A 17,195-nucleotide genomic window follows, 5' to 3' on the forward strand; every position below is an offset into this window, starting at 1 on the left:
CATTTTTTGACCTGCCTTATTTAGAAGAATTCTATTTTCCCAGGGAGTAAGGTTTTTTATGTTATTGTTTGCATATATTTATAAATAATGTTAGTTTTATTGCATTGTGATATACCGTAAATGTGATACTATTTCTACATTTTGTAATTTACTGAGTTATCTAATGTATAATGTTTTTATAAACACTCTATAGATTTTTAAAACATGGTGTATTCTCTGTGGGTGAGCACTATTGTACCTATTAATCCATTTTGTTATGTAGTTTGAATTTTCCTATATTTGATCTGTCAAAGGTAGTGATATAAGTGAGCCGTTTTCTAAGCAAACTGACTTTCCATTACTGTCTTCTTATATTTCAAACAATTCTTGAATTATTTATGTCAATACCATGCTATTTGTTTACATAAAGCTATATTATTATAGCTATATTATGCCTACATGTACATTTTATATATATAAAATGATACTCTCCCATCCTTCCTAATTCTTTTAGTCTTAAACTTTGAATAATATTGCCAACTCTGTTTTTTGTTCGAATATTTTTAAATATTTTTATTTATTCTTTTATTTTTAGCCTTTTGATATATAATTTAGTATAAGAAGCTAGCAGATAGTTTCATTTTATTTATTTTTATTAAATTTGAAAGTCTAAGAAAAATATACACATTTATATATTTTGCTTATTTCTTGTGTGATCTTCTATTGTATAATCCTATTATATTGTATAATTTCTCCCTGTTTAATTAGAATTTTTCCCGACTTCTTTTTTAGATTTATTTTCTTGTTTTTATGTTTTTTATTTATTGGAATCTGCATGCAATTTTAATTATTTATTTATTTTTATTATTATTTTTATTTATTTATTTTTACAGAAACAGAGAGAAATAGGCAGGAACAGACAGACAGGAACAGAGAGATGAGAAGCATCGATCATTAGTTTTTCGTGTGCATTGCGACACCTTAGTTATTCATTGATTGCTCTGTCATATGTGCCTTGACCATGGGCCTTCAGCAGACTGAGTAACTCCTTGCTCGAGCAAGCGACCTTGGGTCCAAGCTGGTGAGCTTTTGCTCAAACTAGATGAGCCCGTGCTCAAGCTGGCGACCTCGGAGTCTCGAACCTGGGTCCTCGGCATCCCAGTCCGACGCTTTATCCACTGCGCCACTGCCTGGTCAGGCTGCAGACAATTTTTAAATTCCATTTAAAGACACCTTTAGTTATTTAAAAAAAAAATCATACTCGCATCTATAATTAGCCAAGGTACTAATGCCAATAATATAAGAGTGTCTGCTGGTTTTCCCTGACAGGAAACGTTGCATCCCATGCATGCCGGTAGCACCACAGCCCTGTAGTTAGAAGAACAGAGACAGTCATGCTGAGTTGGAAGGCCAATAAAGAGTACAACTTGCCTGACAAGGCAGTGGCGCAGAGGATAGAGCATCGGACTGAGACACGGAGGACCAAGGTTTGAAACCCAAGGTAGCCAGTTTGAGTGCAGGCTCATCTGGTTTGAGCAAGGCTCATCAGTTTGAGCCCAAGGTCACTGGCTTGAGCAAGGGTCACTTGGTCTGCTGTAGCCCCCTGGTCAAGGCACATATGAGAAAGCAATCAATGAACAACTAAGGTGCTGCAATGAAGAATTGATGCTTCTCATCTCTCTCCCTTCCGGTCTGTCCCTATCTGTCCGTCTCTCTGTCTCTCTCTGTCTCTGTCACACACACATACACATACACACACACTAGAACTCAGAAGTGGAATCGAATTTATTTTGCTTCTATTTCCCATTTTTTATATGCACAAGTATGGTATATGATTTAAACTTCTATACCTATATAATCCTTAAAAAGGTATCTCAATTAATATAACAAAATGCTAAGTGATAGAATATTTTGTCATCATTTAAATGGCACTGATTTTTCTTCATTAGTAGGAACGAAAATAATGATGTGTTTAGAATGGTGTCACAAATGAGGTGAAATTTTTTATATTTGGTTTGAAAATACTTTTCTGCACAAAGAAGGAAAGACTGAACTTGTTTTCAACATCAGAATTTCTAAAAGAAATAAGATTGACCTACATGCCTTGCTGTGGAGAAGAGGTTCCATCTGTAGACCAGGGCTGGCACGGTGTTGGGGAGCAGTGGCTCTGAGAGTGTCTGGGACAGATGCTGGGCCCGGGGGCATGACTTTGACCTCTCGGCTCTTCCTGCAACTGATGGGTATGCCATGATCTGACAGCCATTGGGACACCTTAGCACTGAAGTAAGTCTCACCCAAAGAGTAATTTCTCTACTCCCCTGTGGAATACAGACAGATCTCATCCTATGTCAGCATGTCCCTTAAACTCCTGCTGAGGAAAACGTTAGACTTATTGAGGGAACCTGTGTGGTGACATCCATCCATCGAGGACTCTGCAGGTGCTGTCTTGTACACCACAGTGACAACAAACAGATGGCTGGTCTTCTGTGGCTGGCACAGGGACCTCTACCATACCACCCGATATTGTTACAATCCCCCTGTTTATTCTTAGCTAGAGGCCTGGTTAAGATCAACTTGCAGTGCCAGTCTAGTAACCCAGCGGCCGGAGAGCAGTGAGACCCAGGGACAGGATTGTCCATTTCTGCAAGTTTTCTTCTTTGTGTTGGGAGAAGCTGTGTGGCGAGGGCTTCCTCTCTCTTTGGCTCAGCCTTCGTGGCAGGCAGGTATCTTTCTGGTGCCTTTCAAGGGCATCTATGGGATGCCACATTGCGACACCCAAGTCTCCTTCAAGTGCCCACCAAGCACATGGTTTGGCTCTCTGGGTAGCCATTTCTGAATACTCTGGGCATCCAGCGAAAGGGAGCTCATTCAGTGTTGCACTCTCAGCTCCAGCTGCAAGTTGGGGGAGGAGTTAGTGGAGTTCTCCTCAGGTTTCCAATAATGACTCGCGGTGACATACTTTTTTATCAAGAACATTGGCTGCAAACTGACCTTTGATAGCTTCCTTCAATCTCTCCCAAGTAAACTGTATTTTAAAAAAATGTTACCATATGGATGATATCCTTCCTTAATATTCTACTGTGATGTTGATTTTTCCTATTTTTATGTTTCTTTGGTTATTTCAGGGGGACCTGATAGACAACAGAGAAAGAGAATTAGATGCCTTTGCTCCAGTTGTGTGGTTTGAGGTTTTTGTTTGTTTATTTGTGTTTTAATAGAAGTCTGGTTATCCTGCATTTCGGATGTCTGTGGGACTTACAAAGAGAAACACTGTGAAAATTAGTGATTGACTATTTGTACCTGAGACTTAGGGAAGGTCTGGTTTAGAAACAGAGTTTTGGGAAATATCAGCCTGTGGTGGCAGTCGAGTCACTGGACTAGGAGAGACTGCCGAGCGCAGTAGTTTCAGAAACTTGCAGATCAGCAGTCCCGCCACAGAGATTCTAAATCAGCAGGCCTATGGTAGCCTCCGAGAATCTATCATCTTCTTTTTAAAACTGTCCATTGAAAGATTCCTAATATTGATTTTTTTTTTTTGCATTTTTCTGAAGCTGGAAACGGGGAGGCAGTCAGACAGACTCCCGCATGCACCCGACCGGGATCCACCCGGCACGCCCACCAAGGGCAACGCTCTGCCCCTCTAGGGCGTCGCTCTGTTGCATCCAGAGCCATTCTAGTGCCTGAGGCAGAGGCCACAGAGCCATCCTCAGCGCCCGGGCCAACTTTGCTCCAATGGATCCTAGGCTGTGGGAGGGGAAGAGAGAGACATAGAGAAAGGAGAAGGGGAGGGATGGAGAAGCAGATGGGCACTTCTCTTGTGTGCCTGGCTGGGAATCGAACCTGAGACTCCTGCACGCCAGGCTGACACTCTACCACTGAGCCAACTGGCCAGGGCCCCTAATATTGATTATTAAGAGAAGAACTTGTAAAACAATGCTTCCAGTACGGTCCTATTCACGTAGGGAAGGTTTATGTTTATCTGTACATAGATATGTTGTAGTGATGGTGGCAGGGTCATCAACTGAAAAAGTGGTGAAGATTTTGAAAGTCATTGTGTGTGTGTGGGGGGGCTGTTGAAAAATATAAACAAGATGAGAGGACAGAGAAAGTTGGGCAGCCATGCACATGATTGTGTAACTCTCTCCTATTTGCTGTGAAAGCTAAGTGTAGACATGGAGATGAGGGATGGTTGGGTTAACGGAGTTAGGTGAAGCAAAGGTCCAGGTCAGGAAATTGAGGGCTACAAAAATCTGTTGGTACGTATACACAGCCCCCATTCTTTCGAAGTTCTGCCACTCTAGCCTATTCCCAGCACAGTGCTCTTGACCTCAAAATTGTCAGTTCCTTGCTGCCACCCATACCTTTATTTTCAGTCCGTGTTCTTTGCCTTTGTTAACTTAGAAACTGAGGGATATTACCATATTTCCTTATGTATCAGATGCACCTTTCTTCAAAAAATTTGGGGTCTAAAAACTGTGTACATAGTTATAGATACAGTGGTTGTAGAATTTTATTTTTTTATTTTTTCAGGGACAGAGAGAGAGAGTCAGAGAGAGAGAGAGAGAAACAGACAGACAGGAATGGAGAGAGATGAGAAGCATCAATCATCAGTTTTTCGTTGGGAGACCTTAGTTGTTCATTGATTGCTTTCTCATATGTGCCTTGACTGCGGCCTTCAGCAGACTGAGTAACCCCTTGCTTGAGCCAGCGACCTTGAGTCCAAGCTGGTGAGCTTTTTGCTCAAACCAGATGAGCCCGCGCTCAAGCTGGTGACCTCAGGATCTCAAACCTGGGTCCTCGGCATCCCAGTCCGATGCTCTATCCACTGTGCCACCACCTGGTCAGGCTGTAGATTTTTTTTACTTGAATTTCCCACTTTTTCACGCGGATGAGGAGTTATGTGAATTTTATGATGAATAAAACTTGAGTTCAATAACTTTATGTCATATATTTTTTTTTCAAATTTCAGGCCCCAAAATTAGGGTGCGTCTTACACATGGGAGCGTCTTATACATGGGGAAATATGGTACTTTAGTTACTCTCTTGCCAGTAGTCCACAGAAAATTAAATAACTAGTTTAAGGTCAAACCACTAATAAATGGTGAGACCAATCTGAAAGTCTTCGTGTGTGTGTATGTGTGTGTGTTGTTGATATTGTTGTCAACTACTCCTTTATATGGCCCCATTGGTTGGCATGGTGATGTCCCACCCAAATCCTGTTTAATGAAGGAATTAGTGCCCCAGCCGCTGGGATTGCTGTCAGCTGACAGACTTCCGCTCTCAGGCCCTCAGGGAAGCTGCAGCTGCCTCACCCAATTTCACAGCCCCTCCGCAGGCCACACCCAATGACTGATCAGTGACGAGAACACAGGCCTGGCCCTCTCAGCGTGTGACTCGGAAGGGCCCTCTGTCTCCAGAGCATCCTGAGGGGTCAGCTGAGGCTGTCCTTCAGTTTGCATCACAGCTCACCTTTTCCTCCACCGTGCCTGCTTTCTCCTCTCCCTTCCACGGTGTGGGTCCCAAGGGCACTCCTTAGTAAACACGCTCCACACTAAACTCTCTCTGAGTCTGTTTCCCAGGGAACCCAAACTGAAGCAGCCTCTGGAAGAAACGAGAGCTCGGCTTTGCTGTTACCCAAGTCATTACTTCTCACCTTCCCCAGAGACTCTCCCAAGTGTTTCAGAGAATGTCCAGCCCAGGTGAAGCTGGGCCCCCCTGATCCTGGGCACCGCTTCTAGTCATTTGGATTTCAGGTGCATAGGGCTCCAGGGAGAGGTCCTAACCCAGGGCTGAGTTAGGTTAAGTGCCCCACATTTGTAATGGGGAGAGCCTGCTGTGTGAGCTGGGCTGACTCGCCTCCATGCTCGTTTTCCTGAGCCGAGTCTGGGCTTGGAAGTCCTAATCTTGAATCCCAGTTGTAGACAACCTTCAGATGAGGCAAATGATAGATATTTTCAGGCTCCATCTGCTATACCTTTGTACTGTGAGCTTAGTGACTGAAAAATAAAAACGACCCAGGCCAAAGTGAACAAATTTCAGTGCTTTTATTTCAAGGTCATTGTTTCTCTTATATTTTATCAGTTAAAATAAAAAGTCATAACATGTCAGGAAAAAAGTCATTCATCAGAAAAAATATTTTGTTGGTTTTTCAATGTGATTATTATAGGAATACTAACAAAATGAAAAAAAAATCAGTACTCATATATTTCAAATTTTGCAAGTTTCTCCACTTCATATTTTAATTGTTCTTTTAAATACATACAATCATTCTATAAGGTAACTAAGTAAATGATTCAGGATATATTTCTTTATAATGTTTGAAAATTTGTGCTTGTAGATTTTTAATTATGAGAGATCTATGAAGATTTCATTTGTGCTAACCACTTAATTAGAAAAATATGCAAAGTAATACTATGGTGGAAATTTCAAAATATTTAATAGAGAGAAAAGTTAAAGTTTATATATTAAGAAAGGAATATATTTCATTTAATTAGAATATATGTTGCCTTTGAATCCAGCTAATATACATTTTAGTCAGCAGCAAATTGAAGCCATATGTTATCAATGATCGCTCAGATCACTTTAAGTATATAATCTGTGTTACATTAAATAACCTTATTTAGGTAATTGCTTTAAACATTTTGTAGTTCTTAAAGTTTTCAGGTATTGATTTTCGAATCCTCTTTGAAGATGTAAGCTTCTAAGAAAGGTAAGCGTAATCATGGTTCCTGCCCAGTTGGTCTTTCCCTTTAATAACCACCATGTTTCTCACCCCGCCTGTCAATAAACATTTAATGAGGCAGGGTGCTGAGGCCCCTACAAGGGCCCAGAAACAAACAGAAAATATATTCTGCCTGAAGAAGCTTACAATCAAGTTGCAGGTTTTCATGAGCCTAAGTCAGCAAGAGTTGGCTTAATTTTCTTATTTATCAACAGCAACAACAAAATTTTTTTTTAGGCATACCATTAGCTTTGACACTGCCCTTAAGCTGATAAGAAAAAAAAAAAGATAGCTCCCATTAACTATTAAAAAAGAAATAATGATAAAGTTTATGTAGAAGCTTGTAATACAGTCTCCAGGGCTTTGTATAACTGCAGATCAGATTTACAGTATAATGTACTAGACTGGCTCTTAATTATCCATACATTAAATTAAAATATGTTCGAATATTTTATGTTTTAAGAGTAAAACGTCAGGACATTTTTGTGGTTTCCTCTAACTAGTAAGATGGGAGGGAGGTTCTTCGTGAGGATTTCCAACCAAGCCATGTACAACCAATCAGATATTGATCCTTTTCTTGCCACTGGGAGGCTCCTGACAGCAGGAAGACAAACACAAAACCAAGGTGACAATTATGAGAGTCAGTAACATCACTAGTTATTGGTGGTATTTAATAATCACTAGCCTGAAACATTTACATGCCCCTTCTGCCCAAAATGAAAGCACTGAGTTTTGGTTTTTTTAAGTGACAGGCGGCGAGACAGAGACAGACTCCTACATATGTCCTCACTGGGATCCACCCCACAAGACCCCTATGGGGCGACGCTCTGCCCATCTGAGGCCACTGCACCATTACTCGGCAACCAAGCCATTTTAGCATCTGAGGTGAGGCCACGGAGCCATCTTCAGTGCCCAGGGCCAACTTGCTCAGACCATTTGAGCCATGGCTGCAGGAGGAGAAGGGGGGTAGGAGAGAGAGAGGGTAGGGGAGAGGTGGAGAAGCAGATAGTTGCTTCTCCTGTGTGCCCTGACAGGGAATCAAACCCGGGACTTCCACACACTGGGCCAATGCTCTACAGCTGATGTATTTTTCAGATATCACACTGATGTATTTCTCAGATAAGACATAGATCTATAAACCAGAAAATTAGGCTTAGGCATTGTAGAGACAAAATACAAACTATAAATATTTCACTCCTTTTTTAAATAGAAAATTTGATCGGTCAATACTTCTCCCCCTTTTTTGGTAGAAATAATTTTTCCCAATAGTTTAAAGCTGTTATATTTGGGAGAAACCTCAGAAGCCAATTATTTGAACCACTCAGTTCAGGAGACTGTTCTACATGTTGGATGGGTAGTCCTCCAGGCTAGACATTGCCTGAAGACATTATTATCTTTGTACATATGAGTCAGTTCATGAGCTATAAATGTGAAATAGTTGGAGATTTTCATATTTAGCTGTCAATCTTCAGGTAAACAAACATTAATATATTCAGCAGGTGTACCACTTATAATTTATGGGGTAGAAGGTCTCAACGTGGCCTCTCCCCACATGGCAAGGAGCCTTGTGAACATGCAGTGACTCTACATCTCTGCAGCACGCGCTCAGTGAAGTGGTCTGTGAGCCTCATTGGCTGGCTTGCAGATTGGTAGGCAGGGGGGTTCAGGATCAGGTACCTGAAGCATGGTCTGGAGGGGCAGCCGCGGTTCCAGCTGGGCACTGCCCTGGCCCTGTGGGTTGGCCATGCCTGGAGCAAAGTGCAAGTGGGGCCTTCTAAAGCCCATGGGCCTCAGTTTTCTAGGTCCAGGGTGGCTTTTATTTTCTTTCATTGTCTAACATTCGACACGTTCCAATTTTTTTTAACTTTCCACCTGAATAAGCATGGGCTTTTAAATTGATAAATCCATTTACCTAAGAGTTCTCTGTAACAGGCTTCAATGTCTGCAGTGATACTTACAGGACTATGAGATTAGCAGCTCTCGAGTGCTCCTGTAAGAGTTCATTCAGTCGAACTTGGCGGTAACTCTGTGGACAACATTTAGATTTTGTTGAAGGTAGTTTTCACAGATTTATGAATAAGAATTTCTCTTCTTACCTCACATTATGGCAAGTAAAAAAACCTCACTTTTAAAAAATATAACAATTAGCTTGACCAGGCAGTGGCTCAGTGAATAGAGCGTTGGACTGGGATGCGAAGGACCCAGGTTCAAGACCCCGAGGTCGCCAGCTTGAGCATGGGCTCATCTGGTTTGAGCAAAGCTCACCAGCTTGGACCCAAGGTCGCTGGCTCAAGCAAGGGGTCTATCTATCTATCTATCTATCTACCTATCTATCTATCTAAAACAATTAGTTAATTCAGGTTTGGAAATGTACAGTGTTTTAAAAACTCATGAGGAATTTGGAACTCTAAAGTATAAAACCAGACTGTCTACTGAACTATAATGGTTTATTAAATTCTAGGGGGAAAAACAAGCAAACAACATGGATAACAGTAAAAAGAAAATGAGAAAGAACTGTTCTAGGGACAAGGTTTGTGGTTGAAGAAAATTAACCTAATCTTGACACCAACTTGATATCAATAATATATACTATGCCCTGCTTGGCTGGATAGCTCAGTTGGTTAGAGCATTGTCCCAAAGCTCAGAGGATGCCAGTTCTATCCCGGGCAAGGCACATTCAGGAACTGACCGATGTTCCTGTCTCTCTCTCTCCCTTCCTCTCTTGCTAAAATCAATAACATTTTTTTAAAATAATATATATTATATCCTAATCAACCTTTCTTTGAGCTTTTTGAATATTTTATCAGCATAAGGTACTGATTTCAACTAAAAAGTCACCAAAAGACTAACCTGGGGAAAAAAATTACAATTGACTATTTTACAGTGATAAGAGTAATAATATAAACTATTATATTTCACTGGTTTCAGAAATGATTCCAGATATGTGATTTGCTCAATTATATGAAAAGTCTTTGTTAGAACTGAGCAGTTTATTACACATAGTTTATCATTCTTAGCTCAGTAATTTTCCCACTAATTTTGAAAGGCTTTTACTATCTTTAATTTGCTTTAATTTATTCCAACTTCAGCTCCTAATGTCATTGTAACTTTAATTTTGTAGTTTGGAGATTCCTGTGATCCTATCCAATTCAAATGCCCTGCTTCTACTTTATTTTTGTGTCCCCGCCCTCCTAATCATCCTCGCCATCCTCTCATTCAGTATGGACCTGACAGGGTACCTCTGTCTGGCTGGGTTTTCTAGAAAAGCTCGCCATTTCACCTCCATCTACAACGTGTGCCTGACCCAACTTTCATTACTCCAATTACATATGTTCTCAGGTCCTTATCTTTGTTTTCATAGCTATCCTTATCAGGTTAAAATTCTTTGTTATTGCATTAAATTGTGAGCCAATCTATCTTTACCTACATTGCATACATACTGGCTTGACTTTAATTATTTGAGACTGATGGGTCTGTCTCCTGTTCCATAAAATTAGACTTGAAAGGAGACTTCACAACACGTATCATTAACCTGTGTTTTCTAACTGTTAAAAGGAGTTGTTTTTATATTAAATAAGTAAAAAGTTTTCTAAATCCTCATAACCCATAATATAACATTGAAAAGCACTTGAAAATGCAGGAACTCTGGATCTTAAATAACAAAATTCTGTAACAGATACATTACTTCTTGATCTTTAAATCAACCACTGTTTTTCTTTTTCTGCTGGTTAGACAGCCAAGTAAAAATTAAGGAAAACAAGTCTTCACCTTCTCCTTGACTGCTTCCAGTTCTGCATCTGTGATTTTCCATGGAGTTTCTCTCTTTAATTTCTCAGCAGTTGTTAAATCTTTGCAGCTTTCATGCAGACGGTATGGTTCTATCATCTCTTCAAAGACTTTCCAGCTGAAATTGGAATTACAAAGGAGTCCTCACTGTGGGAAACTCATTATTTCACAGATACTCCAGGTTTGACTGGCTCTGCAGGCTGCAGAATCAGAGCTGAATGTCATGCAAACCTATAAGAGTTATCTTTGCAAGGGGCACACTGAGTAATACCACAACTATAGTACTACCTCCCTACCCAAGGAAAAGCCTTAACATGTTTGAGGCCTGTTAACCTTCTAGGTATCAGACCCTCAATATAAACACACAAACACATTAGTAATTATTCTGTGAATACATTTTCTAAATAATACAAAGACACAGTTGTAATGTAAACATGTTAGCCCATAAATGAGTTTCTTTTTTTTTTTTAAAAAAAGACTTTATTCAATTTTCAAAGAGGCGAGAGAGAGAGAGAGAGAGAGAGAGAGAGAGAGAGAGAGAGAAGGAGGAGGAACAGGAAGCATCAACTTCCCATATATGCCTTGACCAGGCAAGTCCAGGGTTTTGAACTGGCGACCTCAGTGTTCCAGATTGACGCTTTATCCCACTGCGCCACCACAGGTCAGGCCATAAATGAGTTTCTATCAGTTTATTTCACATATTCCACGGAAGACATGCATGAATCAATGTAGAAGATAAACTAGGTTCCTTGGGAGTTGGGTAGGGCTGCAATCCTCACCTTGAGTCCACATAGCAACTCCCACACCTGGCAGGCAGGAGGCTCTGGGCAGGTGGGAGAATAGCAAGGGCTCCCACAAGTTAAATGGCTATAGAACAATTTGAATGTTTGCTACAAATACTGTGGCCTGTGTCCTTCTGCTGTTGTTGCCTGAGCTTTTCAAATGACTATTGTTAAGATGCATGGCAGAAGAAAGAACAAAAATTAATAATGTTTTAGTGTCTAAAAATCTGAGGGCATTTTAGAGTAATTAAGAAGAAATCATTTAGTACAAAACTAGGAGCAGCAGTATATTAGCACTGTAGAACATTTAAAAAAATTGCCAAGCCTAACTAGGCGATGGTACAGTGAATAAAGCATTGGCCAGGTTTGAAACCCTAAGGTCACTGGCTTGAGTGCGGGCTCACTAGTTTGAGCATGGTCTCACCAGCTTGAGTGCAGGGTCACCAGCTTGACTGTGGAATCACAGACATGAACCCATGGTTGCTGGCTTGAGTCAAAGGGTTGCAGGCTTGAAGCCCAGAGTTGCTGGCTTGAGCCTAAGGTCGCTGACTTGAGCAAGGAGTCACTGGCTCAGCTGGGGACCCCCAGTCTAGGCACATATGAGAAAGCAATCAATGAACAACTAAGGTGCTGCAATGAAGAATTGATGCTTCTCATCCCTCTCCCTTCCTATCTGTCTGCCCTTCTATCTGTCCCCCCTCCCTCTCGTGCATGCTAAAAAAATAAAAATAAATTGCTGAATATCTCACTCTTATCCTTCATAACATGTCTCAAGATAAATTTTTAAAAACTGATGGCACAAAACAAAGCTTATAATTTATGATAGTTGTCTTTGGTATGCTACTCTAAGATGATCTCAAATAGAAATAATTGTCTTTGGTTTTATATAATGTAGCTCACTTATAATTTAGTGACTTTAGAATGAGTGATAATTATATTCAATGTGCTGCTGGGCTAAGAAATTAAAATATGAAACCATGACTTCAATGATTTCATCAGTTGGCGTGATTTAGGATTCGCAGATCAACGTGCACAGATTACAAAGCAGTAGGATGTCCCTACCAGCATGCCTTTGTTAAGGGATTGGAAAGATGCTCAATACAGTAGATTTCTGACTCTTTGACTTGTTTAGAATGATAGACAGGGAAGGAATAAAACTGATATTCTGCCCTATTATTTTTTTGACCACACAGTACTTCTATTTGCAGTTGGCTCCCAAAGTGCTGTGCTTTCAGAGACCTTTGATGATAATCAATGCAAAGGTGTTGGAAGCACCTCAGATCTCCATCCAGCTCTTCTGTTGTCCTCCTTGACATGAATAACCTTGCCTATAAAAGGGGGTAATGCTGGCCACTCAGAGCTGGCTGGCATGGGGATTGGTATGAGGGTCAATATGATATGGGTGACAGGGCTATTAAAAATGTGCAGTGCCCTGTAAAAAAGCAAGGCATTCATTTTACCACACAGCTACAAGACAGAGGTTAGCAACTGGGTGGCTCTGTTTAAGCTCCCCATATGCTTATTTTGGGATAAGAGTTTTCTTTGCATCTTAACTCAGGTACTTATTTGAAAGACCAGTTCAAAAATAGTTTCTTAAAAAATAAAAGGTAGAAAGGAGGTTGCTGGTTGTCTTCCCAGCATTTACACTATGCTTCCCCATTGTAGTCTGGATGGGAATGACTCATCTCCAGCATCAACCAGTCAGCACACTGCTATTCCTTCTGCCAGAGTGGTTGGCCAAGATGGGCACATAACCCAGGCAAGTTTGATGAATATGGACCTAACATTTGACTTGACCATAGCAAGCAGTGCAGTGCTTAGATTGGTACAATCTAAATGGTGCTCAAGTCCTGAATTCAATGACTGGGGAAAAGACAAACGTTCTCACTGAACATAAATTAGCAAATATGTAATCCTGATTGCTATAGGCAGCCATCTTGTTTTTATTAGCTAAATCAACTTTGACTGATGATTTCATAATGGAAGGAAGAGAGAATAAAAATGAGTCTGATTGCAAAATTAACCTATTAGATCATGCTTTGCCTGAAAGCTAAAATACAGTTGGATTTTTCAGTTATGTTTGACAATAAATTTCTATTACTTGAGTCACTGTGAGTTTTACTTGCAACTGAAACATGCTCAAGTGACGCAGGAGGCTATCGGGGGCTGTATTTGCCCTTTTATTTTTTTTGGAGGTTTTACTGCTCTTTGCCTATGATCATCTTTGATTTCTTCATCCTACAGCTCTACCCTCAGCTGGTTATCTTCCATCTCCTCAGGTGATCCAAATTTAGCTTAAGATTTTTATTTTGATTCTCATTAAATGTAATTTTTCATATTTTTTAATTGACTCTAGATTAGGCCAAGCATTACATGCTATTAAAAATAAATAAAAATTAATTTAATTAAAAAATTAACTTCTAGCTATTCTGCTGTCCCCATTCTATTCTTCATAACAACAAAGTTTAAAATTTATTTAATTGTACAAAAATTTCCCCCTAATTCATATAAGATTTCCTTTCTCCAATTATTGTACTAGTTGTTTTTTTTTTTACCACTCTAGCATCTTTATTCTAAATTATCTAGTCAATTGCTTCTAGTTTCTCTTTGATTTCTATATAAAGATTGTTGTCTTTTTGACCTATGACTTTAATTCAATCTATACCAGGGGTCCCCAAACTTTTTACACAGGGGGCCAGTTCACTGTCCCTCAGACTGTTGGAGGGCCGGACTATAAAAAAAACTATGAACAAATCCCTATACACACTGCACATATCTTATTTTAAAGTAAAAAAACAAAACGGGAACAAATACAATATTTAAAATAAAGAACAAGCAAATTTAAATCAACAAACTGACCAGTATTTCAATGGGAACTATGGGCCTGCTTTTGGCTAATGAGATGGTCAATGTGCTCCTCTCACTGACCAGCAATGAAAGAGGTGCCCCTTCCGGAAGTGCAGCAGGGGCTGGATAAATGGCCTCAGGGGGCCACATGCGGCCCGTGGGCTGTAGTTTGGGGACCCCTGATCTATACAAAAAAATAAAATTCAACAACAAGAGTATTTCTGTTTTTCCTGACTCAAGTAGTTTCTCATTAATTATGTTTTTGTACCCCTGTTCACCCTTGTCCTGTCGTATTATAGATAATGTATCTATCTAGCCTGACCAGGCATTGGTGCAGTGGACAGAGCGTCAGACTGGGATGCAGATGGACCCAGGTTCGAGACCCCGAGGTCGCCAGCTTGAGCATGGGCTCATCTGGTTTGAGCAAAGCTCACCAGCTTGGGTCCAAGGTCGCTGGCTCGAGCAAGGGGTTACTTGGTATTCTGAAGGCCCACGGTCAAGGCACATATGAGAAAGCAATCAATGAACAACTAAGGTGTTGCAACAAAAAACTGATGATTGATGCTACTCATCTCTCTCTGTTCCTGTCTGTCCCTATCTATCCCTCTCTCTGACTCTCTGTCTCTGAAAATAAAATTATAGTTAATGTATCTATGATAAAATGTCTCTGCCAAAACTTACTGATGTTTCACGGGTGGTTGAAAGATTTATTAAATGCAATTTAAGAGCACTTAACATTAGTCTCCAACATGAAATCACTAACACATTGTTTTTTGACATTCTATGTCACCTGGTGACCAAAAACAGAAACAAAAAACCAGTGATCAGGAGATAGCTGTTAATGGTAGGTAAGGGCTGCCTGCCTAAGAGGGCTCAAGGCTGCAGCAGCCTAGAGAAGGAGTTCTGTTCTCTTCCATCCAAGTACTAACCAGGCCCGATTCTGCTTAGCTTCCAAGATCAGACAAAATCAGGCATGTTCAGGGTATGGCTGTAGACAATTTCTCTTTAACGAATCACTCAGAGGAGTTGCCTCTTTAAAATTATTAGAAAGGCACCAGATGTGCTACCAGTAGCCATATGTGAGACTTACTGAGTTCTATGTTCTAAAATTTACCATCAGCTATTGGAACAGCCATTGGTAACATCAGATACGTAATTGTTTTATAAAGTACTGAGGCTGAAGAGAGGAGGCTGGCGCTCACTTCCGGCACACCTCTTCTAAGTAGCCTTTTGTCTTTGTACTGGGGTACATTTCTGCAAAAGTTCTTTAATGCTAGTAACAATGGATTCCTGCCCCCCACCCACCTCCCACACCCGCTGCATCCACCTCAAGACTTTGAACTATCAGGATGAAAATCTCTGAGATTGTGAAAACGAATTTACTTTTTATTTTTTTCTGAGAAAGAGAAATAGATCTCTTCATTGCAGGATAATGAAGCTATGTAAGAAACACCCAATGAAAATGACGTCTAAAATCAAATTTAGATACTGGAGGAAAAGCAAAGATGCCTGGGTCTCTGCTTCTCACTACTGGTTATAGAGTTTTATCTCTGAAAAGAAGAACCATGGCACAATGGTCAGTGCAGAATGATAACGAGTGGCTAAACTCTGCTGGGCAACCAGAGAATGAAGAGGCATGGCTAGTGAAAGAGGTCCAACATTCTTGGGGACAAGTTAGAAATGATGGGCATGAGGGGGTGACCATAGAAGAGACTAGCATGAAAGAACAGGAAAGAAATAAAGACTTGGGTAGGAAAAACCATATTAATGGGTAAAGAGGCAAAGATAGAGGAAGAGATGAATCAGCAAGCACCGACAGTCCTTAGCTGTTGATAAGACAAATAACAAGAAGAATTTGGCCACAATAGGTGACTGATTTGTGCTCACGTTGAACCAAGGCTTATAGAAAATCCAAAGTCAGCAAGAGACATTGTGACTACATGCTAGACTACAATAAATGACCCTGAACTGGCAGAGCATTGGCAGGCTCTGGCCTGTTGCTAAGGGCACATATCAGGGAACCATCGGACTTGCTGTGTTATGAAAGAGATTGCATTTCCAACAATTAGAGCCATAAGATGAGCTCATTTGATCACGTCACTGCAAATGCCAAGAGGCAATGACTTAGGAATTAAAATTATTCAAGAGAAATGTGGAAGGCTACCAGAGATTATTGAATGACAACCCAATTCATACAAAAAAATTAATTCTACTTACCAAGGACAATTATAAATCTGTTCTTAATTTTTTAAGTATTTATAACTGTAGAAATATAGGAATGTAAGGCATTGGTAGTGCATATAATGCGAGGAAACATTACACGATAATAACCTAGGTCGATCCTGTCGATTATAGCTTATCACAGTGATGGTGTTTTATAAAGCCATTTTAAGTGACCCAGAATCTTGGAGAAATCATAAATACCCTCAACAGCATGAAGTTCAAGGTTGTTTAGTAAATAAGAATTCACCCTAAATTTAGATAATTTTTATTTAGTTATTAAGCTCATATAGGATTACAAGGGATCAAAATAAGGGAAGAGCAAGAAGACTTGAGGAATGTGGAAGAGCAACCCCATAAGAACAGCCAGAGGAAGGAGAAATGATGGTCAACAGAAATGAGAAGAGGTGAAGAGGTCCAACAGGCCAGCAGGGACCTGAGCCATACTGAGACCTCTGTGACTGTCTCTACTCTAACCCTTGGAGGCCTCGTTTCACACCAAATCAAACGTATAAAATTACATCCCGATGGAATAATCAACATGAGTTTGGACTGTAAACAATTGAAAACATTTTATAATTGTTAACTTATCACTCTAAGTAGTTCATTTTACTTACAATCAGCTATAATGTCTAGATAATCTTGCACTTCTGAGAACTCCTGTAAAGATCTAACCTACAAATTGTTTTTGAAATATCGCAGACTTGAGAAATTTAACAATGTAAAAGGATTAAAATGATGTCATGTTTTGAAGACATTTAAACAATTATTTTAATTTTGTTATTTTAAAATTCTGGTTACAATACATTTCCTTGCCAGGCTTCAGATAGTTTTAAAGGACCCCCTCCTTGGGGACCCTC

At 40.1% G+C, this 17,195-nt stretch overlaps 1 protein-coding gene across 3 annotated transcripts in view; it reads right to left on the bottom strand.

Annotated features, from left to right (window-relative positions):
- Positions 1–6,004: 6,004 nt before the first annotated feature.
- SLC12A1 (solute carrier family 12 member 1) overlaps positions 6,005–17,195 on the bottom strand; it is a 90,672-nt gene continuing 79,481 nt past the window's right edge. For all 3 annotated transcript variants that reach the window (XM_066276479.1, XM_066276480.1, XM_066276481.1), the window contains exons 25-27: positions 10,469–10,604; positions 8,659–8,726; positions 6,005–7,294 (exon numbers count right to left, since the gene is read on the bottom strand). In XM_066276479.1, the coding sequence (XP_066132576.1) occupies positions 7,159–7,294; positions 8,659–8,726; positions 10,469–10,604 (340 nt within the window). In that variant the 3' untranslated portion in view covers positions 6,005–7,158. The remainder of the gene's footprint in view (positions 7,295–8,658; positions 8,727–10,468; positions 10,605–17,195) is intronic.

The sequence above is a fragment of the Saccopteryx bilineata genome, chromosome 4 (assembly GCF_036850765.1).
Source record: "Saccopteryx bilineata isolate mSacBil1 chromosome 4, mSacBil1_pri_phased_curated, whole genome shotgun sequence".
Taxonomy (NCBI): Eukaryota; Metazoa; Chordata; class Mammalia; order Chiroptera; family Emballonuridae; genus Saccopteryx; species Saccopteryx bilineata.